This window comes from Penicillium pulvis (genome assembly GCF_028828015.1).
Source record: "Penicillium pulvis strain IBT 33274 chromosome Unknown contig_1_segment0_segment0, whole genome shotgun sequence".
Classification (NCBI taxonomy): Eukaryota; Fungi; Ascomycota; class Eurotiomycetes; order Eurotiales; family Aspergillaceae; genus Penicillium; species Penicillium pulvis.
In genome coordinates, this window is record NW_026643074.1 from 29,452 (window position 1) to 56,964 (window position 27,513).

Below are 27,513 nucleotides of genomic sequence, written 5' to 3' on the forward strand. Positions count from 1 at the left end.
ACAATAGAATCAAGGAAAGGTAGCTACGTTATCTTACATCAGCTTACGTCACGTTACTTACTTCGGTCTACGAAATAACTGAGGGGGGGGGTAAGGTTGAAATTTTGACCTTCACCCTTTATTCCTTCTCGCAAGAAGAAATTGGCATTTTCAGGCGGTATTACATTCGGAAAGGCCTCACTAAGATGTCTGAAGCCCCTGAGAGCCAGCCCGTGAAATTCACCATCACTCATTACCGCCAACTACAACACTCGCACGAGGCATTCATCAACTGGATCATCCAGGAGCATCTGCCTCTCGCTTTGCCCGTCTTTGAAAAATACGGGATGATTGTATACAGCCTAGTGAGTACTTATTACTGTGGCTTTTGCCTCTGCACACGACTACATCTAATGGGTATTCAAGTTCGTTACGCCGCCTTCTCTCAACAGTGCACTTAAAAAGGATATTGAGGCGTTTCGACCTACCTGGGATTTTGCTCAATTCGACTGCTTTATTGAATACACGCTTCCGAATGTGGAGACTATCATGAAAGTCATGACAGATCCAGATTGGCAGGTAGCAGTGAAGGACCAGGATAAGTGGGTAGATGTCCCGAAGGCCCTAGTTTCGGTGGGTTACAGCACAGGGAATCTACTCTAACAGGCCTAAATTCCGACATCAGATTATAAATCATTGCGAAAGTGAAGGGCAGATGAATGGTGTTTTGCAGGAAATATAGGAAAAGGACACAGGATGTTACTTTCAGCCGCGCCCGGCCGCCCCGCACCACTGGCATGACAACGATGGTTAGGCAGCCAGCACAACGTATTCCTACCAAACATCACGGATCTCCTTGGTATGAGGAACAATGTACATACTTAAACCTCTTTCATTTCTATCAGTGATTTAGAATGACTATTTATTCAATTTTTTGATGATGAAATTTTAGGTATTAGATAGTGGAAGGAAACGGGTTGGAGGGAGCAACTGATTTTGCCGGCGCGAAAAGTCCATTTAGTTCAAAAGCCGGTCTCTCCTCTTGACTATGAGCTGGCCTCATATGATTGGCTATTTTCTTACTGTAAGCAGTCAGCAACGCATAACATTACCTAGTGAAGGGGGGGAACGCTCGAAGGCAGCACACTCGAAGATGTGCGGGTCGATTCAGCTGTGCAACACAACAACACAAGCAACCGCAGAGTATACAGGATATCCGTGGTAACAGCTATATTTGCAGTATGAGAGAGGTGTAGAAGCGTGTTATTCAGTACTATCTTCGAACTGCTAGATATACTACCCGTACCCAGTATATCAGCGTACTGAAAACCGGGTGTCACAATACAGGTCGGAAAAACCTCTTCCGGTCTATCCTGTGAATAACAGGTAACAGGGGACTCCCCACTACACTAGATAGGCGACGTGCGGGGTAAGCTGGATAGTATGCTAAATCAGACGTATGTGGCCTTACGATATTTGGTCGGGATCCTATGATAAAATCGGAGGTTGCCTTCGGATCTACATGAGAGTCGTTCCCAACATGTAAGTGTCTGACTGCGAATGTTCCAACGGACATGAAAGTCCGAAAATAACGTATCAGACACTCCTTGAGCTAAGCTGTACAGGCGCAGGTCTCATAACCTTAAGCCATTCAGAACAAAGATTTTGACCCAACTGATATGCGCAACAAATTCACATGGCACTCTATCTAGCATTAATAGATGTATGACTGAAATTCTCCAATAACGAATACATAGAAAGCCCAGGATGAACTAAGTTTAGCCTGGCAATAACGGCGTTGCTCGCCACATCAATCATCATTAAGCGTCCTGTTTAGAAGGTTGACACCAATGAAGACAACCTCTCCTACGGAGTTCTCAATCTATAAATTGCCTAAATTGTCAAAGCCCGGACAATGTTTAGCTGCACTATGCTCGCGGAGACGTGGCTCAACTAATTGTTGAAAGGCATTCCAGCGCGAGGGGTACCTAGTTGATACATAATATGCAGATCAGTGCTCGACCATAAGGGAATCATATTCTTCGCTTCTTGTATCTATACAATAGGGATATATATAGATTGAAACCCAGTACGTAATAGTTTTTAACACGAGAAAACGCAATTTAAAGGCTGTCCGTAGAAGATACAGAATACATGACGAGGTTTAAGCCTAGTAAGCTCGCTGAGAGCCCTACGATCATCAGTTTGATGAAGGTGCTGAACATTTTTTGGGCGAACTAGTAAACTGTGATATTTTCTTGTCGACACATTACCATGGTCTCACCATTTGAAGACCACTGAAAAGGAGAAATATTGAAGGCTTATCCCACAATATGCACGTGAGTTTCCGACCATTCAACATCATGTTGCACCATGATATACATCGGACCCAAGTATTCTTCCAGGGTTTTCTTCACTTTTGGAGAATGTTTTGGTGATGCAGTGTTCACAGGAGCACAATGAGTCTCGATCTCAGCACTAGGTTCAACGGATCCAGGCCTGAATATCGAGGGGTCCATAGGCCGTAGCCCATGACTGCTACTGTTACTGCTATTGCTGAAGTGCTTTTGTAACCGGCCAACTTCTCTAGCTCGTTTGCTAGGGTGGAGGCTGGTGCGGATGTGGATTATGTATTCGAGTTTCATCGCTGATTGAATGACGGGTTGTAGGGCGGGGAGGCAGGCGCAGATGATAGCTATACAGGGTTCCAGTGTTGACCAGACGTAGACGCTGGAGATGGTCCATGTGAGATCGATGTTGTTTTTCAGGAAGGTAATGTAGTGTAATCTGACAATGCTAATTGCGCAGACGCTGAGTTCTATGTTAGCAATAAACAGGACTCTGGATTGGAGGGAACACACAAGATACCCAACAGAAGAACTCCAGACACCATAATTTTCTGTGTAAAGCGCATTCTGAGCCGCCATATAACGGGAATCGGGACCAGCAAAATAAGAAAGTCCGTAACAACATTCGATGCTGCGTTGCCGATGTAATAGTTGTAAAAGTCGTATCTATAGTGTCCACCACCAGGGTTCGAGATTTCGCTCCAAAAATATGACACAGGCGATGGGCATGTCAGAAGAGCGATCATGCTTCCCGTAGTCCAACCTGAAGCTAAGATTATGCAGATCCAATAGCTGCCGCTTGAACCAAAGATGCGACGGTAGAACATAAGCAATGATATCTTGACGATGAAAAGCTCGAAGATGTAGATAAATAGGTACGAAAATAGGATCTCAAAAACAAGGGGGAATTAGCCAGGGTCTGTGAGAAGGATGATTGTTCTCACCTTCTTCATTATCATCATATCCTCGACTGTTGTCAACCAAATGTGTTTCCCCATTCCATAGTGTCCTCCTAAAAGCGCAATAGCTAGCAGCGCAATCAGAGGGATCTGGCCAAGTATCAGCTGCCTGATTTGATGTGTCAAGAGGACACGGACCAACTCACAAGTGCGACTGCAACCAAGCAATCATCAAGATGTAGCTTCCGGAGATCCGGCTTCCCCCCTTTCAACCTCACGTAAAATCTGATCATAACTGCGATGACCGCAAGCCCAGACAAGCTGATCACCACCGCGTTATCTGTCTTGGTTCTATCCGCAGAGAGATCCACGCCAAGAGGGGCAGGCCCGATAACCTTCTGAATACTTACCATGTGGGCTCACACTATGGTCAGAGACCATGCAGATCAAGGATCATGCAGACTTTGTAAACTGGGGGCGACGTCGGATAATATAGGCCTCTTGGATAATCTGCATGTTGAAACTATTTGGGGAGTTTCATATTGACTTCAAAAAATCCACCTGAACGGGTCTCCCTCCCCCTGAATTGGCCCATATGGTCAAGTCTTAAACTTTTCGATAGTAGTTTGATCCACAATTTCTCCATATTATCTAGAATATGCTGACACAATCCAATTGGATTGCGAGAAAGTGTGTAAAAGCTCCTGGTTGGGGCGAAGGCTTATCAAGGGAGTCAACAAGTCCGAGAGCTAAGAATTACATGCTCGATGATGAAGTCCCTCGCCTACAACACTATACACATTACGCGTGTAGAATTTCATATTTAACGATACAAAAATTATTTAGGCGCAGATCCTTGGTATTCTCGCGTGTGGGGGCAGCGGTTCCTTCAAGGTGGTGCAAACGATTTTGGTAACCCAATCCGGACGTGGTCCGTGAACTTGTCTCTCTTAGGAAATTATCCCCTTCGGAGACCGTTCCGAATAGAGTGCCAAGCCAACGTTGATTTCTTATCCATATTCCTAGCTGACTAGGCGTAGCCTTGTCAACGCTTTCTTTTTTCCCCACTTCGAAATGTCGGATGCCACCGGTCAGCACTGTCGCGGGGGCCATGTGGGGGGCTAAATTTGTATCCATGATTGTAGGAACAGCAGGACGTTCTAAGCAATCTCTGTCATTCTGTCATGTCCATATCCTTCCATCACCTCGTGTGATTATTGCATAAGGGTATGCCTATGTTGACAGATTATGGATAAGCCGATTGTTGAACTACATTAGACGTTGACTACGTAAGCCCTTTACATGGGGGGCTAAGCATTTGGTCGAGGTGGGCCTAAAGGATGATCTTGACTGATCTTGACGATCTGTCCATGCATACTTGGCTATAGACGTATGGAATACGAGGAGAAGGCTTAGATATGTTACAGACATATGAGAAGGAATGAGATCCCATACTAAGATTTTTGAAGCTGACGTGGTTGGTAGGTAACTGACGTACCCGACCACTTTCACGCGTCGATCTGCGTCGATCTATCCTTAAATCGAACACCACACCTTCGGTTCGCGTCCAAACAAGCTGAGCTCCTCTAGAGAAGGAGAGTCGTATATTGCTTGCTAAAAAAGCTTTTATTGAGGAGGAAACGGTTTTGTACATGGGTCAGCACGTCGTTTTAACATGGCTGAAGCTACGCTTCGACGTTGTCTGCGCGGGACTACACATCGCACAGAATCTCGCATGAATGACACAATCGGAATAGAACACACTGCAGCAACGTATCAGATCCCTATATCTCAACGGCAATCAGCCCCTTCGCAAGCTTACATAGGAGAAAGGGCCATTTTACTCACAGGACGTGTTTTACCCCCATTCGAACGGTCGGCAAAATATGGGCATACTACTGCGCCTAAAGCCACCAAGAGCTAGATTCTTCGCTTCTCATAACCATACAGCTACCAGCTATCAGTCCAAAATTATCCAAAGCAAATTCAAGGGTGGTTTCACCTCGTCAGGCTCTTATTTTGGCAATATGGTATCCTTGCGGAAGATATCTATATTTTTTGACGAGGTTGACCTCGAGATTAGCCTTTATACCAACTCAAAGGTGACTACCTGTGTAAAACAGATTATTCAAAGATTATTCTTATAGCCAGCAAATCGTGAGTGGATAACCGCAATCGAGCCATTGAGCGCTTTAGGGGAGGCGCTTCCACAAATGAGAATCCTCAAACACAAATAACATAATCAATTACTTTTAAAAGGGCTTACGCAAGACTGGAGCTTTAAGTTCACTGCGAATAGGTCAACGAATACTGAAATAGGGGCCTGCGCTGGCTTTTGAGCTTGGTGATTTTGTCAACAATCAGTCGTTAGCGCGGCTAATATCGTGATCTTGTCCTACATAAACATAGAAGCTATCTTATATCTTACCAGTGGACTTTCTATATGTTATTATCGAATATGTTTTCACAAGTGGTGAAAGGCCCCAGAGACCAGCGGTTTGCCAATAAAACTATATTGGGTCCAGTGATTGGCTCAGACCTCGGGAGGGAATGGAAGGAAACAATTGGCGGAGCCATATAGAAATCTGGGAAATATGTAGGCATCGGCACGTCAGAATGTCTCATTTATATCATTAGGATACTTAAAGGCCATAATGTCATAGATGAAAAACAGTGTCAATCATGGCTTTTGATTGTTGCTACATTGTGGCAAATATAATATATGTACATTTTGATCACATCTCACCGACCTTAACCAAGCGTAAGCAATGTTTCACGAGGATCCACCAAGATCCTCGCGGAGAAATAGTAGGTCATCACTATCCTGCCAATTCAGATTCCACTCCATCGGATCCCATATCGAGAAATTGAGGTCGAAATTCGACTCCACCTCCAGCGGATCTCCTGCTGCCATCGCTTCCCTACAATCGCGTTCGGTTTGTGCGGCCGTATGCCGCATATTTGCTTTTATCATGCCCCTGGCAGCAACATCTGCAACATAATTATTGGCCATAAATGACTCAGCTTTCCCTAGGAACGGCGTGTCCTTGTTCCAGTCTTCGTAGTCTATCATGTGCTCGATGATTCTGCAAACCCGTACGCATTGGGACCGTCGGTCATTCGCTGTTTGAGACACGTCCTTTATGAGCGTGAAGGTCTGCCTGATGATATTTCTGATACCCGTCTCATCTATACACTCACTGGGCGCCGTCCCAAGAATGCGTAAGAGGAAGAAGACTGCGTAGCTCGCAGAGCGAAACACATGGAATGTCCCTTTTCTGAGTGCGTCGGGAAATGTAGTCAGCACGATGAGAAGCTGTCTCGCCGTGCTACTGCTCTGGGCGATTATTTCATTCTCTGTGTAGAGTATTCTTGGGAGCTCGGATTTTTTTTGATCGAGAACGTAAGAGTACAGGCTGAGCCGCGCGTCCAGAAGTGACACTTCATCGGCAGGAGACCATTCGCAAGCATATCTGTTTTGTATCATGCAAAGCTCTGTTTCAAAGACCCGCACAAGCGGAAGGGGATCCACTGTGAGTCCGGTGGCTGATGTCTCACATTCTCCCAGGGCAGCCGAAATCTTCGAGGTGGCAAGAGCGATGTGAAGTTGAATCCTCGTAGTCGCTGGTATCCCTGGCATTGATATATTCAGGGCGTGAAGGACTGTGTGGTCGATCCTGATGGAACTTGGAACCCCGAACCTTGCGGTGTGCCTGAAGACCAATTAGCGAGCTTCTGAAAATCGGAAGCGACCCTACCATTGATCTACGATGAAGCAAGACAGCCAAGTTGCCGTCCGAGTTTCTATGTTCCCGATCTCTGATGCCTTTGCAGCAAACAGAAGGAATGGATACTGTGGACGATGCAAACCAAGAGACCGTGCCATAGAAATGGCGACCGCACAATACATTGAAAAGGGCTCCTTGTTCATGTCTTCTTGGGGGAAAGACCAAACACAGAGTAAAAGTAGAGCCTGAACAAGGTAGATGGACCGAGTACCAAGAAGAATAATGTCTGCTACCAATTGCCTTAACAGAATTTGTAACCGTGGGTAGTCGGATACGTACTTGTCCGAGTCTTTGCTTGCAATGGCCAATACACTCCAGAACAACAAAGGTGCTCTTTCGTAGCTATTGAGTATGGTGGCAGGTTCAAGCAACAGCGGGAACCTTGGGTGGAGATGAGAATAATAACTAAAGATGTCGTGAGCGGGTAGAAGAGAAAGATACCACTGGCTTGCCATACTCTTCTAGTAGTTCTGCCACAACACTGGATGTGAGGTTGATACCGGTTGCCTCATGAATAAAACGAGCAGATCTAACTCCGCCAAGGCGCAATTCAGCAGTTATGCTTTGTAGGGAAGAATCCGAGCCAGGTAAAGGCCCATCAGGTTTGGACGACAAGTCAGGCGGCTCATGATCTGATCCCTCGGAATGGGGTGTCCTGTATGCAGGGCCACCTTCACATCCATGGCGGTGTTTCAGACTATGTTTGATTAGAATGAAAATGCCGCACAGGATGAATGGGCACTGGACCGGTTTTACCTTCTCTTGGATATCCGCTTGAACAAAGGGTCAACAGCGCACCGCTCACCCGCCTTCTCACAAGCCGAACAGGATGCAGGGAATCTTTGACTGGCATTGCATTTCACCTGAAAGCATAATTAACTTAACAACCGGCAGCGTTGGCTCCAAAAACAAGAGCCGGAGAGCGTTCCGAATCTTACCTTCATCTGGCGACATCGGACACAAGGAACGCCAGCCCGGCGCGGCTTGATATGAGAGGTCGAGTTTGCATGTGAGCGAGCTGCTGTAGATTGAATGTTCTCCATTCCGATAGACGAAAAGGCGGTGGTCACTGGCACTTCGCGTCCCGTTATCTTGTTGATCGATGAATGTCCTAAATCAGCTCTTTGACAAGCCAAGGTGGTAAGCCTCCATCAACTGGTCATCTAACAAAAAAAAAATGACAATCCAACACCGACAGCAACATGGATGTGTGTGTCTCCTCGACATGACGTGTGTTACGAGTCGATCAGCACCGGTTCCGGCCATTTTCGCTGCATCTAGCGCGAAACCGCTGCCACATCTGATTCGCTGTTCGAACAGGCCCCCACTACACAACTAGCTGTCGCCCAATTTTCGTTATCATTAAGAAGTCAATCCTACAAATAGTAACATGTTCACCATCCACCCGTCACGGTAGCGATTGTACCCTAAAAGTGAGTGTCGATAAGTCTTGAAGAATCGCAGGGTGCTCGCAGTGTATTTTTTACATCGTGAAAACGGTTCCTCAAACTACACGAAACTGAAACACCCTACTAATATGAATATCGATGCGATGGGGCTGAAAAGGAACAGCGAAATGCTTAGATCATCCGCCGTCCGCCGCGTCTTTCGTTATTCCTGCTGCCTCCGAAGCATTGGAATTCAGCGGCCATGAGCGTTTTGTGCCTTATCATATTTTGTTTTAATTATTTTTTCTTAACAGTTCCTTTTTTTGGTTTCAATCTAACAGCCTGTGACGTAGATATGGCGCTTTCTTTGTTATTTATTAATTCATTGCGTTCTGCTCCGCCGAGTCGGATTTCTTAGATATACAGCGACCACACTTATACTTTTATCTTCCTCCCTGTCCTATACTGAATTGAGTCCCAGCACCACAGTAAGTCTGGACACTTGTGTCAGTGCGACCTTGGTGATATTACAGACAGATAGTCCGGCTTCGGAGCGAAATTTTAGAATCTGGCAGCGTCGGTACCTCACAATTCGACAGAGCTTCGATCTTTTGCGCCGATTGAAGCTCTGCCTCCATTTTGAACTCCTTTACCCGCAAGCCTCTAATTCCGTCCCACGGTTTTCGCGATGCAGCTGTTGACCTGGGCTGCCTACGCTGCGCTTATCCTAGCGTCCCTTTCGATCGCCCAAGGGGACGATAAATCAATGGATATAGACATGGCAACGGATAAGGTTATGCACGCTACTTCCAGCGCAACTGCTCCAACAGCTTCTGTCTCGGGTAATTCCCAAAACGAAGGTCACACGAGCTACTTTTCTTATGGTCAGCACTCGAGCACCATCCTGGCCCATATTGCGCTCATGACCCTAGGCTGGTGCTTTGTTCTTCCTGCAGGTAATCCACCCCAAATGATTTGCAAATATCAAAACCACGACTAACTCCGCGAAAGCCGTCCTACTTAGCATTGGCCGCTCGCGGCTGGCGCTCCCGTTGCAGTACCTGTTCCTGATCTTTAACTCCCTCGGTCTGCTCTTCGGAATGATCTACAATAAGCAAGCGCCCGATCTGTACGAGAACAACGTGCACCGCAAGATCGGCTGGATCGTGACATGTGTCATCAGTGCGCAAGTCGCTCTAGCCTGGATATTTGCGCATGCTGGTCGTGGCGATTCCAATCCTTCGCTTTCGGGATCTTTTAATCGCGCCACGTTCCTCCCTATCACTACTGATGAGCACGAATGTTCCTACCGAAGTAGGGATCTACACGAGTGCTGCTGCTCTTGCAATAGCAGCCAGATAACGGAATCTAACTCTTCCATTCGCAACCATGTCTCGCCACCCTGCCAGTCGCAAGCCGAGGACGACGAATTTGAAATGCCCGAGGAGCTTCATCCTAAGCATTCTAGTCTGGGTGGCTGGTTCTACAGCTCTCTTGTCGATCGGATTCTCTTAAACTCCGTGCCCGGAACATTCTCGAATCGTGTCCTGCGCTTTCTTGGCGGCGTGTATAATGTGATCGATCGGACCATTCTCCCCTTTGGCTTTATTGCTACTGCAACTGGAGCTGTTACCTATGGTGGCATCTTCCACGGTAACGAGATCTTTAACGGTCTGGCACACTTTATCAAAGGAGGGATTTTCTTTTGGTATGGTGTTCTTACTGTTGGACGGTTTATCGGAGCCTGGGCGGACTTAGGATGGGCGTGGAACAAAAAGCCTCCAGCGTGTGTTGTCGGCTGGAAAGCAAAGGTCCCTTCAGGCGAGTTTGTGGAGTCGTTTGTCATATGGCTGTATGGTGTTACCAATGTTTTCTTAGAGCACCTGGCCGGCCGAGGGAAAGAGTGGTCTACGGCTGATCTAGAGCACGTCGCAATCTCTATTATGTTCTTCGGTGGTGGTCTTGTCGGCATGCTCATTGAATCCCAGCGTATTCGCGATGCGCTTAACGATAGCCTGTTCCAATCCCTTACCTGCAAGCCTGTAGATGAGACCTGGCAACCTCCAAGGTCACAGGGTGTTCCTCTGAACCCGATGCCAGCTCTTGTCATCCTACTCTTAGGTATGATGATGGGATCGCACCACCAGGACAGCATGACTTCGACTATGGTGCATAAGCAGTGGGGTAATATGCTCATTGGGTTTGCGATTTCTCGCGGAATGACCTATATTCTCCTGTTCCTGCGCCCGCCAACCTCATACCTCCCGGGTCGTCCTCCCACAGAAATCCTGGCTGGATTTTGTCTTATGTCTGGGGGGCTTATTTTCATGCTAAGTGTAATTACTTTCCGCAGATCCCTTATCGCTGCCTTCCTGACATTGAACAGGCCCGCCAAGTGATCGAAGCCATGGAGTTTTATGAGTTGGATGCTATGTTTACCTTTACCGTGGCCCTGGGCTTCACAGCCTTCATTATGTCGTTGGTTGTTCTGACCATCACAATTAAAGCGTGGGCAGTGAAGCGCGAGCGAGCACAGGAATAACGGGTGTTCTCAAAGTGATGGGTAAGAGCGGTGAAAACATAGAAGTTGCCATTCGTGTTTCACGATATGAAACTGAATTTTATATACAAAAGCCTAACTATAGAAAAGGAAAAAGGAGAAGAAAAGGGTGGGAGGCGGGAAGAGTGGAAGAAAACAAAATAAGCTGGTGGATACTGAAAGATTGAACCCATAGCCTTCGACCTTCATGGATAAGTTTGTGCCGGAATTCATGGCCGTAAGCAATTGTACCTCCCCTAAAATAATGACAAGGGAAACCCTCAGGCTCAACATTAATATCAAAAGATCTGAGTGTATGTTGAAATGCTAGATGCAGGACTTTTCAAATGGCCCTATACCAACCCCAGCTAGTCATGAATAGGTGTGTGTAGAGCCAAATCCCTGAAAGGGTGTAGTTCGCGCGACTCAAGTGCACGTGCCCTCTCTTCCTCCTATTGTAGAGAATCGCACACGGGTTTGTTAGATTTTGTCATGCTGTCAATCAAGCCTTAACAATTGGACAGATTACCCCTCACCAAGACCTCAGAAAGACGTAGACTCCGGGTTTCATATTTGTCCAGGCCACTCCATGAACGCAAATAATTGATTGAAAAGAAAACAAACCACCTAATCCTTGGTGAATGCTGCACTTACGTTATCAAAAATGAAATTGTTAATACGATTCAAGCATTTGCAAATCTTAAATTCTGGTTGAGGTGCTTAATGTAACAAATCCCAAGCCAGAAACCATCAAGATCAGAAATCCCAATATCATCCCAAGAACCATCATTTCAACCTTGACACCAGAAACTGAGAACGAAGTTTCAAGATGCGACTAAGACTGCAAGCACCAGAGAAAGGGCTTTTGACTGGATTAATGACAGAATACTTAGAGGAGCATCGATTTTTCGTGAACATATGCGCTGTACTCCAGGGCTAGCCTCAATATGATAGATGAACCCAAGAACCGATGATTGATGATGATTGTTCACCATGATTATCCATTGTATAGACAGCTTTCAGCACGTGGTCCTGCTCGACTATCAGAGGAGACGAGGCATACCTTGTACAGGGTGTGTGGTAGGCAGGAACGATCGAATAGACAGGTAGACATGCTAGCATAGATGTGGTATGAAGAGAAGAAGGAAGAAGCAGAGGAAGAAGCGCTAGTATGTATACAGCGTTTAGTCACCTGATCTTTGATGATAAGGATGGCCCGAGGCTCATGTGTTAGGATCGAGGTCGTTGAGTGCACGCATTGGCGAACCGATCTCATGATAGTTCAGTAGTGTAGATAGAAAACCGTGATCACCTCTTCGTAACATCAGGTCAGTAGGACAATTTCTACCATGCACTAATGGGTAGAACCTTACCAAGGAACTTTCCCCGTACATATTTCGGATTCCAGATGACTCTTCAGGTTTGATGATAAAGAATATTCTTTTCCTTTAGAAGAGAACCGGTCGATGCCCGTGCAGCCAGCCTCGCACGTACGTGCGCACACGATATAATTCCCCAAGGTCTTGAAGATGATTGTTTAAAAGATATAATGAGAAAAAAACCGTTAATGCGACTATCAGTGCGATGCGCATGGCATTATGCATGGTGAAGGCAGAATCAAGAATGCAAACTGCTGTCGCCGACGACAACTATGTGTTCACCCTGGCAGAAACTCACTTTCCCTTGATTAATAAATCCTGAGCTGTCGATACCATAAAGTAAGTGGCAACTTGGATGATAAATAGGCAGCAAGATAAGAAAATATAGCTGATTTTGCTCCAATACTCATTCGGATATAGCGGCAAGTATCCCTTGGCCACTGGACCGTTACATGTACATGTATGCTCTCGGCTTCTCTTTTCCATACCTGAAATCTATTGTCGCCTCTTTAGCTACACCCCATCGCAATACATACTGGGAACTGGGACAGATCAGCGCATTCCTTGGAGCGGCCGGCGTAGCATCCAGCGAACATCCAGCGAACATCTAGCGAACATCCAGCGAACGTCCAGCGAGCATTTAGTCCAATTAATTGACTTCATGGCATTCCTCATTCTTACTTGCCTTCGATCTACTTTCCATTTTTGCCCCTGTGAAATCATTTTATTATCCAATTGATCACTCCTTGTTTATTCAATATCTCCGTTTTCTCTCTTGCGCTCGAGCTTAGGCTCTAATATATTTGCCTCCTTTGACTCTATGTCCCAACACTAAAAATGACCAATCGCTCTTGACGCGACTGTGATACCTTAGGCCCCGGAGCCCCAGTGATACTAGTTCACCAAAGCGATTTGACGAATACGGGCTTTCGGACCAGTTGACTGTCACATCTATCTCCCGACTCCACCACCCATAACCACCTGAACACCATCATGAGGCGCGGTCTTTTGATTTTTCTCTTAATCGACTTTCTCATTCTCTTCCTCCTGATTCATAAGGTCTCGACGCTGCTGTCGCTACTCTTTGAAAATGCCGCCGCCGACGCGATTCACCGCGCCGAATTACCCTTGCCGAACTCCACCCTGATCGAACATCTCCCCCAAATAATCCCTAAGATTATTCACCAGACCTACAAAAGCGAAACCATTCCAGAGGTCTGGGTTGATGCCCAGCAGAGCTGCATTGAGCTGCACCCAGACTACGAATATATTGTACGACCTTCGTGCGACTCGACCTGCATCCGTACTGACAATTGTTCTAGCTATGGACGGATGAAAAGTCGCGCGACTTTATCGCCGCTGAATATCCTTGGTTCCTCGAGACTTTTGATGGCTATAAATACCCCATCCAGCGCGCAGACTCGATCCGTTATTTCGTTCTGGCACACTATGGTGGAACTTATATCGATTTAGACGACGTATATCTTCACTTAGCAACATTCACTTTTATTACGAATAGTCTAACTCTCACTAGGGCTGCAATCGTCGCTTAGACCCCCTGCTCACTTACCCCGCATGGGTGCGTCGCACTGTACCCACTGGTATCTCTAACGATGCAATGGGCTCGGTGCCCCAACACCCCTTTCTTCTGCGTGTGATCAGATTGCTGCAGCAGTACGACCACCGCTGGCTCCTCCCCTATATTACCGTGATGTACTCTACCGGGCCGCTGTTTCTATCCGTCATCTGGAAAGAATATATGCAGGATGGCCCGTCCGAAATGAACCGTGTCCGCATTCTTATGCAGGATGAGTACAAGAAGCACTCTTGGAGTTTCTTCACCCACCACACTGGAAGTAGCTGGCATGGTGAGGACGCGCGTTTCATTTTCTGGGTTAGTATGTTCCGAAGCCCCGGACCGTTTAACTACCACTAACAAGCAAAGATGGGTCAACACTGGATGTTCATTACCTTCTGCGGTATCCTCCTCACCGTCGCCGTCAGCTTCTGCCTCTTCTGGACTTATAGTCGAATTATGCTTTTAGATGCTCAGTATCGCTACCGCTATTCCAAGGTACATTCAGTCATCAGCCCCTTTCGCTTGTTATCCTCGCCCTCGAGACGCGCCGGTCGCATGATTCCGACACTACTACGCAGCGTAAGCTTTGAGGGAGACGAGACCTCCAAGACCTTTTATGAACTCGGTCACCATGATGACTGAAGTGTATGCGATTTTACTAAGACTATATATATCCATGCGGCGTGGGACACGATTCAAGTGTATCTAACAGCATTTAGTGTATAGTATAGTTTTCTTGCTTTGTGGAAGCGGTATATATAGCTTTATCCTCCTCCAGGCCACATATGGTATCTTGGGTTACTTTCACCTAATGTCTGTAATCTGTATTATTTTGCACCGTTCATGTTTGCAATTTCTGTGACTCAGGTTGGGTCCAGGTTAGGTCCGGTTTTCTTGGGTCGTGCTTCTTATCGTGCTCACAGGGCCAGCTCCCGATTGGCACTGGACCCTGGGCATTTGAAATGCCGTAAAAGCGTTTGCAAACGCAATGAAAAAACATGAATCCTAATCAATCCGGCACTGGTATTATTGCAACTATAGTGCTATTGAGGGTTTGAGTAAACTTGCAGCTCGCGTACGAGTCTGGGGCCTGGCCGACGGACACAATGAGGGGGCTGTTAACACGGAACTCGATGCTAAACACTGATAGTGTCGAATCTGCTGTGAGAGAGGAGGGGAAAGACTTCCACATGATTTTATTTCCGAGATACAACAGAACAAAGAAAATGCGGTAGGCAAACTCATTCCTTGATCCAGGAAATTCTTACAACCTTGGAATTCAAGTTTCCCGCATATTCCGCGGGCGCTAGACACATTAAGCGTCGGATGTTCTAATTAGGAAATTGTTTCGTGCGGGAACAAATCAGGAAGTATTTACGGCTTAGTCGATCGTCACAACGATTGGGTTGTATTAAGGTTTGGTCCACCCTGCAAGTTCCCGCCCGAAATACCTGCCAGACATGGTTCATCTTGAGCCCTCAACTGATGTTCGTGCACATGTGGCTGAGCCGACGAAAAAGCAGAACAGAAGTAGCAACCGTTTCGTGGACTTGCACATATAAATAGCCGTAAGGCCGGTCTTCCAGGTTTCATTCCGATCTAGCATTTGAACAACAATAAAAACACATCCCGTATATCCTTGGAAGTCGCTTTTCATCTCCAAATATATATCATGGGACTGATTCGTGATCTCATCGGTGCAGGTCTTGGTTCCGACCAAGTGAACAATGGCTTCAACGGGCCTAAGTTGCCCTTTGCGAACAAAATCAACCGCACATCGCTGTCACCGTCCTCTCGCCAGAAATTGGTTTCTGACGCCCGATATCAGGATGAGAGGAGACCGTACTCACCAGATGATATGCAGAGAGGAATGATAAGACAGCAGAGGTACATTGGTGATCAAGATCGAGCCCCGGTGCTACCACCCCGTTATGAGCCTCCTGCATATGAAAGCGGCCCTCGAGAATGGTACCAAGGACAGTCTTACGATGGCCAACCTTGTGATGGACAACAATATTATAAGCGTCGCGCTGTCACAGACATGAGGTGTCCTAGGGACGCCAAATTTCGCCCAATCGCGCTGCCCCAGCTTTCTTATGGAGATGGCCAACCTTTCCTTCGGGGATATTCAAATGATCTGGTGCGATATGGGATCTCTGAAGGCGAATTTATTCGACTGGTTGATGCCATTAACGTCGCCATCATTCCCAATCCCGAGAATCAAATTTTCCAGAAGGGAGCAAACATTGCTGGCTGGTTTATGTAAGTCACGAAACCTAGCTAAGTTACGCTACATATCTTGTGTTTTGACTAATACATATCTCAACAGACCTGGTGCCGCTTCAGTCGCTCTCACAGTCGGACAAATCGGTATCGGAATCGGCGCAGCAGCTGGTCACGCTTCTATGGTCGCCAAGCACCTTTCAAAGGCCAATCTTGATTTGTTCCTACCTAGTGGTCTGGAGATATGGTAATTACGAATCCCTTTAAGAGAAATCATATCTAGTCTTCTAACATCACATCGTATACTATAGTATTGGAAAGACGAAAGATGTCGACGAAGTGCTCGGTCTTTGTTCATCAACTGCACGACCTCAATCTCTACATAGTGTATCGCCAGAGGAGAGACGCGCACAATATGGTGACTTGGTTGCACCTCTCTCTCGAGTGTTGTCACCATTGGAACAGAGAGGTCGTAGTGACCCTATTGCCATGCTGGGGCGGGGTATCGCCAGTCGAGGCGATCAAAAGAAAATGCAAAAAGTGCAAAAGGAGCTCTCAAAAGGAAGGGGCAAAACCAAGAACCTTGATGCCTTGGAAGGAGGATTGAAATGGGTGAGTCTGATGGGTATCCGCGGTTTACGAATTAAAACTCACATCTGTGGCAGCTCATCGTTCGGGAAGCTTCCGCAAACGCAGTGGCTCACTGGGAGCAAACTCTTGATCAAAGCAATGCTGCCCTACAGCAAGAGGCAAGGGTAGCTGAGCAGCGCAGATAGATTAGGATATACTAAATGGGCGGTCAGGCGTAACTCGATTGGATTTGAATATAGATGATCCCTACTATTGGTACGCATGAGCTGTTTGACTATCAACTTGTAAGGTCTACCACGCCACCTTTCGTCTGATCTTTCTTAAAAGCCTTTCCGACCGGGTAATATTGTTTAAGAAGCACAGATACAACCATATCATCTTTAATTACAAGACAGGTTGATAAAAAATGATATTGGTATGCGTTGCAACGAAAAGAGAGGGGTTTTTGTACTTCAATCTTTCTCTAAATGTGCAATGAACTATGTACGAAGTCAGGCAACATCTGATGGACTTCAAGCATGTGAAAAATCGATTCTATGTTTCACAATTGATACAAAAAATGGACATTCAAATGTCAAACGCCTATCGATAGTTGAGATATGTTATGTTATATGATTTCTATCTTCAATCATTTCTCTAGCTTACACATTTTTTTGTCCGGAAATCCCACTCTCTGGCATGCTCTCCATAATACCAAGTCAATTGGGTGTTAAACAACTATATCCCTAGTATTCCTGGATGGTTAGCCATTGACAATCAGCATCGTAATACTCCTCTTGAGCATAGTTTCTCTTCATGATCGAATTAATATAGAATATTTCCTTCTCTGTTGCTCAACTTAGCGCGTCAGCCTGTGTAGTATATGAGTGAGGAGACATTTCGACTTTCGCAGAATTCATCTTAGACTGATTATGGTAGCGGCGGGGGGCACACTCGTTATTCGCTAAAACATTCTCCCAAGCTTGTATTGACGGCCTACCAATAAATCACCCTAACCAGCTTCTCCGCTATTTTCGGGCTCAGGGACGCGTGTCAAACGAAGGTTCCCCTCACTTCCCGAAAGCCCGGGGCTCCGTCGGTGATAAGCACTTGCTCTACTACGCCACCCGCAATTCGTGGAACCCCGAACTAGTGCTATTAATGGCGCGATCAGCTTTTAGTAGATATCATTCTAGGGACTGGCGAGCAATACGAGCTTTTGTTCATAATACATCTAAACCCAAGACCAGTCACGAGAGAGGCAATGGGGTCGCTTTGTTATATTAGTGAATTACCTAGGTTTTGCTGTATCTTTATGGTCTTGACTAAATTAACGATCTTGTTCTCTATCAACTGCGAAAATCAACTCCCTAGAAAGTAGACACAAGCTTCATCCGACTAGAGATGCCCCGGCGGAGGTAAAGCTGTGTGTGTTTGTCGACGTCAAAACCATCATACAGTGAAAGATGTGCTCATCTGAATCTGCTCGCGGATCAAAATACTTCCCGTTGATTTTGAAACGGTGTTCTTTCAGCCACAAGTATAAACAGTGCTTCACGTGCCACTCCCGACTCATGTAATATGGCTTGGGCTGTAGGTCAGAATAAAGGGATGCCTCGTGGACAGTGAGATTCACTGTCCGGCTTTTATCTGCCCAGTACATCCAACGCCCGTCCGGCCCGTCACCCAATCTCGCGAACTCGGCTGTGAGCTCATCATCACGGCAGCGTTCTGGAAGCCAGGCTGCTGATAACTCATCATAGATGCATCCGTTACTCAGTGCCTCGGCCACGGAGTTTCCGCAGTCGCATGGATGCACTTTAAAGTGCACTGCTCCGTCGTCATCGTAGGAAACCCCGAAAGTGTCTTTTCGCTGCCACGGTTGTTGCAAAGACGAAGCGCGCGGGAAGATGAAACCGACTACTCCGAACAGGGCAAGCCCAATTAGAGCAGTCTGGTAGAGCAAGTAGAGTGGTCGATGAAACTTCACTAGAGGCCCCGTAGAACAAAGGCGGAGGGCATTTTTCTGAAGTGAGTTTTTTTCAAGATCGTGCTCGTCTGCCTTTTCGCTCAATAGCGCCTCCGAAGATTGTCTTCGCTCGAGCGAGCTATCAAGTGTCAGTAAGGTGAATGAGATGGTTTGTATTTGATATCAAGTCTTACTCTGTTATCAGAGAGTCGTTGGTCGTCCTCATCTCGTTGGTGCGTTCAATTTGTCAATCAGGAGAGCGGATGCTTAGAAAGATGAAAAACCGATTACTCGATTCAAATGCTAGCGATGTTTGTTCTAGCCCTCAGCTTACTTGGCATCTTTTTCTGTGATGTTTTAATTAATAAATCAGTAGAGCTAGTCACTAGTCTAGTGCATAGCTGATGCTATGGTAACACTGCTATTCTCCACTTCAGTTTAACCGAGTCGATGGACTAGACTATCTTCATGACACCCCGCATCAAGATTGCTCCGAGCTACATTCATGCATGCCTCATCACGCAACTAGAGCAACGAAGTGGGCTGTTCGGTGGCGACTCATCTATAATCATGTATGTGAATCAACATGCATGATCTAGGTATCTTACCAAATTCTGAAAGATAAGGTATCATTCACGCAACGCTAGGCGACTACTCATCTGCGCAACCTGCTACGATTAATTCATTTCGGATCCATAATCTGTACCTCCTTTGTGATCATCTCAGCCGACTCAACACTTCGCCATTAAATAAAGCCCGGACATCATGGAGAAAGCCTTGCAGGATTATCCTCGCAAGAAGACCAGATGGGAGCTCATTTTGGCTCTGACATGTCTCGCCCAAGCTATCTTTCTGACTGGCTACTTCTTTTCGAGCGCACATGACCACCATCAAACACCTGCTCTGCCGGGCCAACTCACCTCCTGGACTGATTGCGGTCTCTCGCCCAGGGAAGCGAGGGCCCGTAACTGCCACTTTGACTCGATGCTATACGCGTGGATCCCTGGCGAGTGTTTTCACCCAGAGCCATTAGACGAGTACAGGCCCTTCAAAGATCGCACCTGGTATACGGATGTCAATCTTACGCAGCCAATGAGCGATGTCGAGATTGAGGAACTGTCGGCAGGCAACATGCCGATCGCATATACGCACACCTATCACCACGAACATTGTCTTTACGCAATGCGCAAGCTTGCCATGGCCACCGATAAGCGTTGGCTGCTGATTGATGGCAAATCAGCTGACGTGCATCACGCGACACACTGTGGCAAGCAAATTGCTCAATTTGTCAAGGGCACGATCGATCAAACTTTCAGTCCGGGGAGTGACCACCATGCCATGGCACGCTTGCAATTCCCGGGGTGTGTGGCTATGCCGTGGAGACTGTGATCTCAATATTGATGTAGTACATAGTCATATCCGGTCAATGAAGCATTTGGGAGAATAGAATCTAATTCGTTGCAAATAGTTCATTTGTGACATCTCACTCATTCCCTACAGGCTTGACAGCTAATCGTCCCATAGCCCTCTCTTTTGCCCAGCGGTCCAAACGATCAAAGTTTCGACAGGTGTGGGAGTAGTCTTCATCGATGTAGTTATGGCCTAAGCCTGGATTATATCGCGAAGGACTTGGTGTCAGGTCGGCTGCACACATAATAGATTGGCGGATTCTCTCGATGCAGTGATCTAGGTATGTCATTTCTCATGTAAGAATGTATCTGGCCAGAGTCATAACTCACTGGCTTTTGATTTGGTGTCTTCTTCATCGGTGTGACTGTAGTATTCTTGAGACAAAGCGCGGCGTAACAAGTTCTATACTTGTCAGATTGAAACAGACTGAAAGAGAATCGAAACCCACCAGACAGTCCAGTGTCCGATAAACATCAAGACTAAACGCCAGAATTATCAGATTGATTCAAAGCACTGATCCAGCTCACCAACCTGATCATATAACCCCCTTTATCTTTGTCCCACAACTCACTATATTCACCCGGCCACTGAGAGTTGATTTCCTCCTCGGTTGCTAGAAAGATGCCCCCTATTATTGAAAATTTTAGTAACTCGATCGTTGGCTTGCAAGTTTAGTTATATACCGGAGGTCAAATCCTCCCAGGCCTTGTCAATCTCTGGGCTTGGCTCGCCAACATATCGGACCTTAGGTGGGTGGTGCTGGAATTCAACACCCGCATAAGTAAATGATGAGGATCCTGTGAATATGACCTGTTGAAGCTCAATATGCTCTCGCGCCGGTCCTTAGAATAGTCAGATCCACCCACTACCCATATATATCCTCTATAAGCATACCGAAGTCAGAATGATAACCCATCTCGAACCCCTTTTCCGCGTGGTCCTCATGACGGATCAATATCGCAATGATAAGTAAAGCTGAAAAGAAGTTTGAGACCACTAGGGTAAATGTCACTCCAAATCGCCAAAATCGTGGAAAGTCCTGAGGGCTCGCATCCAAGAGGACATCGTTCCGCTCGGAATCGGCATCACTAGTGAGCTTGTCGTACTTAGGCTTTGTGTACGTGAACGGAAACATGGTGGGCGGATATTCTTTCTAGTTATCTTCCCAATCACTCAAAAGTGAGCACTTTGCACTTGAGAGTTTCTCTGGGGTCGGTTTCAAGCTATCTTAGACCTTACATGAGTCTATAATCTCGACATGGTAATTCCAAGATTGCCAACATATGCCCCTCAGTCTGCGCCATTCTGAGTGCGGACTCCGTACTCATTCCCCTGCAGTGGTCTTATGACTCTTTTCCTGTATTTTACTTCTCGCTAATGTTTGAAATGCATTGCTAGCATCTTTTGGTAGATTGGGCGGGGTACAAGCTAAGCTTGATCTGCAACTCAAATCTGCAAAGCTAATTTACATTATACTTAGTTAGGACTAGTTCCCTGGCACCGGAATTAATTTTAATCTACTAATTATGGCCGAGCGTCAAGGCCGAGGGAACGATGTTACCTCATTTCAGCGCTAACAGGGGCGTCGACTAGTTTTCCTTATCAACATCTATCCTCGGGGTCTTTTCCCGCACAATCGTGCATTTCTTGCTTCCTATCTATGCAATACACGCAAGTCTCCAAAGTTTGCGCATCGTGCTCTAATTAGTTACTCGTTCATAGATAGGAATGTAGGACAGGGATCGCCTTGGTCAGGTGCCTGGTAGGTATATATATATCTGTCAAGATTCCAAGATTATCTTTCCAAAAGCCATCTCAAACAAGTTTTCTATCTATCACCTCATCCAATGAAGCTCAACATCTCATTCCTCGCCCTTGCGGCTTTTGTCATGGGAGTTATTGCAGCTCCCACCCCCGCAAATTTCAATGACCTTCCTCTTCCTCCTGTCATTGAAGAAGATACTGCCTCTATTGAATGATTAGGTAGGATGTCAAGAAATGCCCCAATGCCAACGTCCATCTGACTTCTCGTAGCACTTCAAACGCCAAAGGCCCTTCGTCCAAGCTTGGCTAGATGAATTCTCATCAGGCGGAGGTTGATTGGTTTCATGAAACGAACGTCGGAGGAGGCGGTAAACCAGAGTAGCCAGAGTTGGAATAGAATGAACCGCTTTCATGTTGGGAGAGCACCCCATTTATTTCAATTTGAGCAATTCTTTGAATTTATCTTCTTTACAAACCTGAAATCGCTTGGCCTACTGCTCATTTTAATCCATCGTCCACGTGGAAAGCGCCGACACCGTGATGACTTGAAAGTTGACTCCTGACCCTTCAGGCATCAAGTGGGCAAAGTGGGCTTGGCGTGCTTGGCAATGTTGCCGGAAGGCGGTGCTTACCACGTAGTTTGCTAAGCCAACCGCTAATTGGATCTGTCTTTGTCCCCACAGTGTTCATAGAAGGCGCCGAGCACCTCACCCATCCTGGAACCATGAGAATAAATTTTCCGCTTTTTAATGGAAGCTAGAATTATGACTTATATATGTCGAGCAGCCAGCAGTGGCCCTCTCTTGCTGGAATTTTCTCAAATTCGATATCAAGCTTAGCTTGCAGTATGCACGCAACAAGGAGCGTGACTCACACCCTCCGCTTAAGCGCCAGGGGATTTTCTACTGTCACTCGCCGCCAAGCGCCCTCGGGACTCAGGATTAACCCCGATCGATTATGGGAGACATTGCACAAGACTTGTGAATGGGGAGCAGCCCATCGCTATGGCGAGTGTGTATCATCCCTTTTTTCGCTCTCGCGGTATATAGAAGACTAATCCCTAACCCGATTGCAGACAGCCAACGGAGACTGGTATGGCTCGTCTTACACTCACGGATGAAGATGCCCGTGTCCGCTCGTGGTTTGCTGCCGAAGTCAAAAAGCTGGGATGTACACTTTCTGTCGATCAAATGGGTAACATGTTCGCACGGCAGCCAGGCTCACTGAAGTCGCCTGCACCGATGATTGCGATGGGTAGCCATCTCGACACTCAGCCTCGGGGTGGTCGGTATGATGGCATTCTAGGAGTGATAGCTGCGTTGGAGGTGCTACGGACAATGAAAGAAAGTGGGTTCGAGACTAATTACGATGTTGGTATTGTGAACTGGACTAAGTATGATTTCCTTGCTTTGTTATTGTTGACTTTCTCTTTTGACTAAATCGATTCCAATTTTAGCGAGGAGGGTGCTCGGTTTCCTTCGTCCATGTGTTCTTCAGGTGTTTGGGCTGGCGCCATTCCAATCGAGAAGGCTTGGGACTTGCGCGATATTCACAACCCACACGTGACCCTCCGGTCTGAGCTTGAGAGGCATGGATATCTAGGCGATATTCCCTGCTCGAGCGATGAACAATTTGGATATCCTCTTGGTGCTCACTTTGAACTTCACATTGAGCAGGGTCCCATCCTTGAGGAGACAGGTCGATCGATCGGCGTTGTCCAAGGAGCTCAGGGATACAGATGGTTCACCATAATTGTTCATGGAAAAGATGCTCACACCGGAACGACGCCGCTCAGTACCCGCAAGGATCCTGTACTCGCGGCCTCTAAGATGATTGCCGCGTCAAACGAGATTGCCTCCCGTCACAACGCGCTAGTCTCGACGGGAATCTTTAGAGTGCCATCGAATGCATCGACCAACACTCTCGCCACAAATGTGACTTTTACCCTTGACATCCGACACCCGAATGACAGCGTTGTGTCTGCTGTGCAAGAGGAGATTTTCGAGACCTTTGCTACTATCGCTTCTCAGGATGGCAAGGGCGTTTCCTTTGACTGGACATTGGATACAGACTCCCCAGCCGTCAAGTTCGACCAGAACTGTGTTGCATCTGTCCAGGCGGCAGCAGACCACCTCGTTGGTCCAGAAAAAATTATGCTCATGACCAGTGGCGCCGGTCATGATACCGTGTATACTAGCAAGCACTGCCCATCGGCTATGATCTTCGTGCCATGCCGAGAGGGCGTCAGCCACCACCCGACTGAGTATTGCAGCCCCCAAGATTGGTAAGACCTCATGATACTTCGAACATGTATCCTGATATTAATATATGACAATAGTGCCCTGGGTGCCCAGGCCCTCCTTGAAGCCGTGGTGCATTACGATCAGTTCCGGACGAAGAGTGAGAACCCTTAGGATTCAGATTTTCTTGAATACTGTTAAGTAAAGCATCAAGTAAAATGGAGAGTTGTACGTCGATCCTACACACCAACTACAGAAGAGTGAGACTTGTCGAATCCTCAAGTGAGTAGAAATATTTGCTGCTTGAGAGGGAAATTCAACCCCTCAGAATAGAAGAAGATAGGCTGTCGACTTAACATGTCAAATTTATAGCAAGGCGGCATTACCTGTCGATTTTCGGTGTCCAAGTTGCTCTCATTAGGTTTGTAACTTGGAGGGATGTACAACCTCTATTACCAACAGGCGCCTTCATGTCCTTGAGACGAGGGGGACACAAGCTCTCATCTAGTACAATAATTCCCTTGGCCAATTTAATCACAGATTGACCAGAGTCACCGCGTCATTCAATGGGAAATAAGTTGTTAAAAGATATTAATGTCGCGATCCAGGGTAATCTTATTTGGCGCTTCTAATTGGCCTAACGTGCCACGTACGTAGCGCTCGGTCGATCCTTCCTTAACGCCGTGAAGTTTAAATAGCCATAAGCTAATAAACCGGCAGCATAGAACGGAGACGCCTGGAATCACATTTTCACTATTCCAAAATCCAAGCAAACCGCGATAATTCCGAGCCTTTCCTTGTTTATAAGAAAGCGCTTCCTGAACATCCAAAAGCTCTCACATCCAGCTTATACCCAACGGAACAGAGTACCAACTTGAGTCATTTGACCATCTTCTCTCCATTATGGACGATATTGAGACTAGCCTTCACGCTGCTATCAATGCCGGCAAAATCCACGGAGCTGTCTTATGTGCAACCAACTCCGAGGGTTCTTATGTCTTCAACAAGGCGCTCGGCAAGCGTACTCTTTTATCGGGCGAGACGCGACCGCAAAAACTTGACGATGTCCTTTTTCTAGCGTCGGCCACCAAATTGCTTGCCACCATCGCGACACTTCAATGCGTCGACGAGGGGCTTTTGGCTCTCAATGATGACCTATCTTCTATCGCACCCGAGCTCGCCGCCAAGCAGGTCCTGACTGGCTTTGCTGAAGACGGTGAAACACCTTTGCTAGAATCTGCGACTCGGCCGATCACTCTGGAAATGCTGCTCGCACATAGCTCAGGCCTTCCTTATCATTTTCTGAATCCAAATGTCGCCAGGTGGCGTGAACGATTCGCTGGTAATGGAACCGACCGTCGAACGGTTGAAGAGCTATTCAATTATCCACTCGTTTTTCAGCCCGGCGATGGCTGGATGTATGGCCCCGGACTTGATTGGGCCGGTCGTGTGGTAGAGCGGGTGACAGGCTATACGCTGGGAGAACGCATGCAGCAGAAGATGTTTAAGCCTTTAGGGATCACCGATGGCCAGTTCTATCCGGTCACACGCGAGGACCTTCGAGCCCGTTTGGTTGATCTAAATCCTGATGACCCTGACGCCCTTGGTCGTGCAGTGCTCGGTGGTGGCGGTGACATGAACAAGCGTACCAACGGTGACTTCGGTGGACATGGCTATTTCTTGCCAGGTGCCGACTACGTGAAGGTTCTACAATCTTTGCTGGCCAATGATGGCAAGCTTCTCAAGCCCGCCACAGTGGAAAACATGTTTCAGAACCATCTCAATCCCCAAGCAATGGCTAGTTACCAGAGCGCGCTAGCAAGCCCCCGAGGGCCCTTTTTTCGTGTGGGAACTGACCCAGGAATGAAGGTGGGCTATGGCCTGGGCGGCTTGCTGACGCTTGAGAATGTTGATGGGTGGTACGGTGAGCACACACTTACCTGGGGCGGTGGTTTGACATTTGCTTGGTTCATTGATCGTCAAAACAATATTTGTGGCCTATGTGCTGTCCAGGCGGCGCTGCCGGTTGATGTTGAGCTAGTAGGCTCGTTGAAACAATCTTTCCGTCGTGACATCTACCGAAAGTATGCGGCGTGGAAAAAGCAAGAAATCTAGAAATATGTAGATATCCACTTCTTGCGAAATTTGTGCTTACAGAAATAAAACTTGAGCCATGCACTCAGGTGTTATTGCCCATGATGAGCCCCTAAACAAAGATGATTTCTCCCAGACATCCATCTCGACATAGGTACCACTTTATTGCATTTTCATAGATCTTACCAAGGCAGTTCCAACCTTAGTTGTTTTGGCGCCCAAATCATTCAAGCATAGGCGCCTTTGTGGTGAAGAATCTTTCTCCCACTCGGAGGCCCAGGCGGCTCGATGATACTTCCAAGTTTTACGCTGTGAAGCCGCCTGATTCGAGGTCCTCGGTCGACCCCAAAATCGATAAGTCGCATGGGCCTATTTTCTACAATGAATATTCTGAAGCTCAAAGTTGGGTATGATAAAATCGGCATCACAGTACCCTGTGTGCGGAACAAACATAACAATAGTTTGACTATTCTATCTGAAAGGATGATTTTGAGCAAACCTTCCATATGCAAAATGGCAATAATTGCTTCCTCGAAATGAGTGTGCATTATTCCAAGGTAAAGGCTGTGGAGGTTTCAGGTGGTTATCGTACCGAGATAAAAGATAAAATTAAAAACACACAAAAAAAATGCATCATCCGTGAATCGAACACGGGCCTCGTCGATGGCAACGACGAATTCTACCACTAGACCAATGATGCTGGATGATATCAACCAAGAGCCATTGGTGCAATATGACGCAATATTGCAGATTCAAGATCCCAGCGCGTACCAAATTTCCAGACATGATCGTCAATTATGTCACCTCAGCTAGGACCAAACAGTCCAGCACATGAGCATCCTTGCAAGATTGGCTCTCGGTAACTAAGCGAGGCCAATGATAGTTATCTGTCAACGTTCTGAAAATTCAATAACCTCATAATTGACTCACAGGAAGCTTCGGAGCCGCAGAGTATAGGCAAATTATGTAGCTCGGTTGACTCGAACATCCTACTGGTCCTGAAATATACTACGAATTATCGATAGCTTAGATGTCGATTGTTGACACAGGTAGAATCGGCGATGTATAAAGAAACACTCATAGAAGCGGCCACCCAAGGATCTACTAAACTAGTGGCATTGGAGAATGTCAAATACTGGCAAACAACCAGAACAATCCGCATTATAACTTCAGATCAAATTAATCATACATATTGGGGAATCCTTATCGAGACGCCTGGCTTTTTCGCTATAAACAAAGATGTCAGCTCAATATAACGACTGATACCCAGAGTGTATGTCTAAAGACGTACGCTCTTCATATTTCCCCCTTCCGAAGTCTACCTCTACCAAGGGAATCAGGGGT

At 46.7% G+C, this 27,513-nt stretch overlaps 11 protein-coding genes across 11 annotated transcripts; 7 read left to right on the top strand and 4 right to left on the bottom strand.

Moving 5' to 3' along the window:
* Positions 1-185: 185 nt before the first annotated feature.
* N7503_002983 (EthD domain-containing protein) lies at positions 186-642 on the top strand (the record flags this gene model as incomplete). The annotated part of the gene is made up of 2 exons (XM_057062530.1): positions 186-344; positions 406-642. 2 exons carry the CDS (start codon positions 186-188, stop codon positions 640-642), a joined length of 396 nt encoding a protein of 131 aa, XP_056923445.1.
* A 1,658-nt stretch (positions 643-2,300) lies between these two features.
* N7503_002984 (uncharacterized protein) lies at positions 2,301-3,639 on the bottom strand (the record flags this gene model as incomplete). The annotated part of the gene is made up of 4 exons (XM_057062531.1): positions 2,301-2,790; positions 2,841-3,217; positions 3,272-3,376; positions 3,433-3,639. 4 exons carry the CDS (start codon positions 3,637-3,639, stop codon positions 2,301-2,303), a joined length of 1,179 nt encoding a protein of 392 aa, XP_056923446.1.
* Positions 3,640-5,999: 2,360 nt separating this feature from the next.
* Positions 6,000-6,866, bottom strand: N7503_002985 (uncharacterized protein; the record flags this gene model as incomplete). Its single annotated transcript, XM_057062532.1, has 1 exon — positions 6,000-6,866. One exon carries the CDS (start codon positions 6,864-6,866, stop codon positions 6,000-6,002), a length of 867 nt encoding a protein of 288 aa, XP_056923447.1.
* Positions 6,867-9,090: 2,224 nt separating this feature from the next.
* On the top strand, positions 9,091-10,944 carry N7503_002986 (Ytp1 family protein; the record flags this gene model as incomplete). Its single annotated transcript, XM_057062533.1, has 3 exons — positions 9,091-9,358; positions 9,414-10,738; positions 10,789-10,944. The coding sequence occupies 3 exons, from the start codon at positions 9,091-9,093 to the stop codon at positions 10,942-10,944; spliced, it is 1,749 nt and encodes a 582-aa protein (XP_056923448.1).
* A 2,369-nt stretch (positions 10,945-13,313) lies between these two features.
* N7503_002987 (glycosyltransferase family 32 protein) lies at positions 13,314-14,541 on the top strand (the record flags this gene model as incomplete). Its single annotated transcript, XM_057062534.1, has 4 exons — positions 13,314-13,592; positions 13,643-13,798; positions 13,855-14,214; positions 14,266-14,541. The coding sequence occupies 4 exons, from the start codon at positions 13,314-13,316 to the stop codon at positions 14,539-14,541; spliced, it is 1,071 nt and encodes a 356-aa protein (XP_056923449.1).
* A 1,030-nt stretch (positions 14,542-15,571) lies between these two features.
* N7503_002988 (uncharacterized protein) lies at positions 15,572-16,898 on the top strand (the record flags this gene model as incomplete). The annotated part of the gene is made up of 4 exons (XM_057062535.1): positions 15,572-16,161; positions 16,229-16,369; positions 16,434-16,734; positions 16,788-16,898. The coding sequence occupies 4 exons, from the start codon at positions 15,572-15,574 to the stop codon at positions 16,896-16,898; spliced, it is 1,143 nt and encodes a 380-aa protein (XP_056923450.1).
* Positions 16,899-18,082: 1,184 nt separating this feature from the next.
* On the bottom strand, positions 18,083-18,887 carry N7503_002989 (uncharacterized protein; the record flags this gene model as incomplete). The annotated part of the gene is made up of 2 exons (XM_057062536.1): positions 18,083-18,800; positions 18,856-18,887. 2 exons carry the CDS (start codon positions 18,885-18,887, stop codon positions 18,083-18,085), a joined length of 750 nt encoding a protein of 249 aa, XP_056923451.1.
* A 539-nt stretch (positions 18,888-19,426) lies between these two features.
* N7503_002990 (uncharacterized protein) lies at positions 19,427-20,050 on the top strand (the record flags this gene model as incomplete). Its single annotated transcript, XM_057062537.1, has 1 exon — positions 19,427-20,050. One exon carries the CDS (start codon positions 19,427-19,429, stop codon positions 20,048-20,050), a length of 624 nt encoding a protein of 207 aa, XP_056923452.1.
* A 94-nt stretch (positions 20,051-20,144) lies between these two features.
* N7503_002991 (oxidase ustYa family protein) lies at positions 20,145-21,206 on the bottom strand (the record flags this gene model as incomplete). Its single annotated transcript, XM_057062538.1, has 6 exons — positions 20,145-20,347; positions 20,401-20,473; positions 20,520-20,550; positions 20,603-20,699; positions 20,755-20,913; positions 20,966-21,206. 6 exons carry the CDS (start codon positions 21,204-21,206, stop codon positions 20,145-20,147), a joined length of 804 nt encoding a protein of 267 aa, XP_056923453.1.
* Positions 21,207-22,682: 1,476 nt separating this feature from the next.
* On the top strand, positions 22,683-24,249 carry N7503_002992 (M20 family metallo-hydrolase; the record flags this gene model as incomplete). The annotated part of the gene is made up of 4 exons (XM_057062539.1): positions 22,683-22,846; positions 22,911-23,228; positions 23,292-24,119; positions 24,174-24,249. 4 exons carry the CDS (start codon positions 22,683-22,685, stop codon positions 24,247-24,249), a joined length of 1,386 nt encoding a protein of 461 aa, XP_056923454.1.
* A 729-nt stretch (positions 24,250-24,978) lies between these two features.
* N7503_002993 (serine hydrolase domain-containing protein) lies at positions 24,979-26,190 on the top strand (the record flags this gene model as incomplete). Its single annotated transcript, XM_057062540.1, has 1 exon — positions 24,979-26,190. One exon carries the CDS (start codon positions 24,979-24,981, stop codon positions 26,188-26,190), a length of 1,212 nt encoding a protein of 403 aa, XP_056923455.1.
* Positions 26,191-27,513: the final 1,323 nt, after the last annotated feature.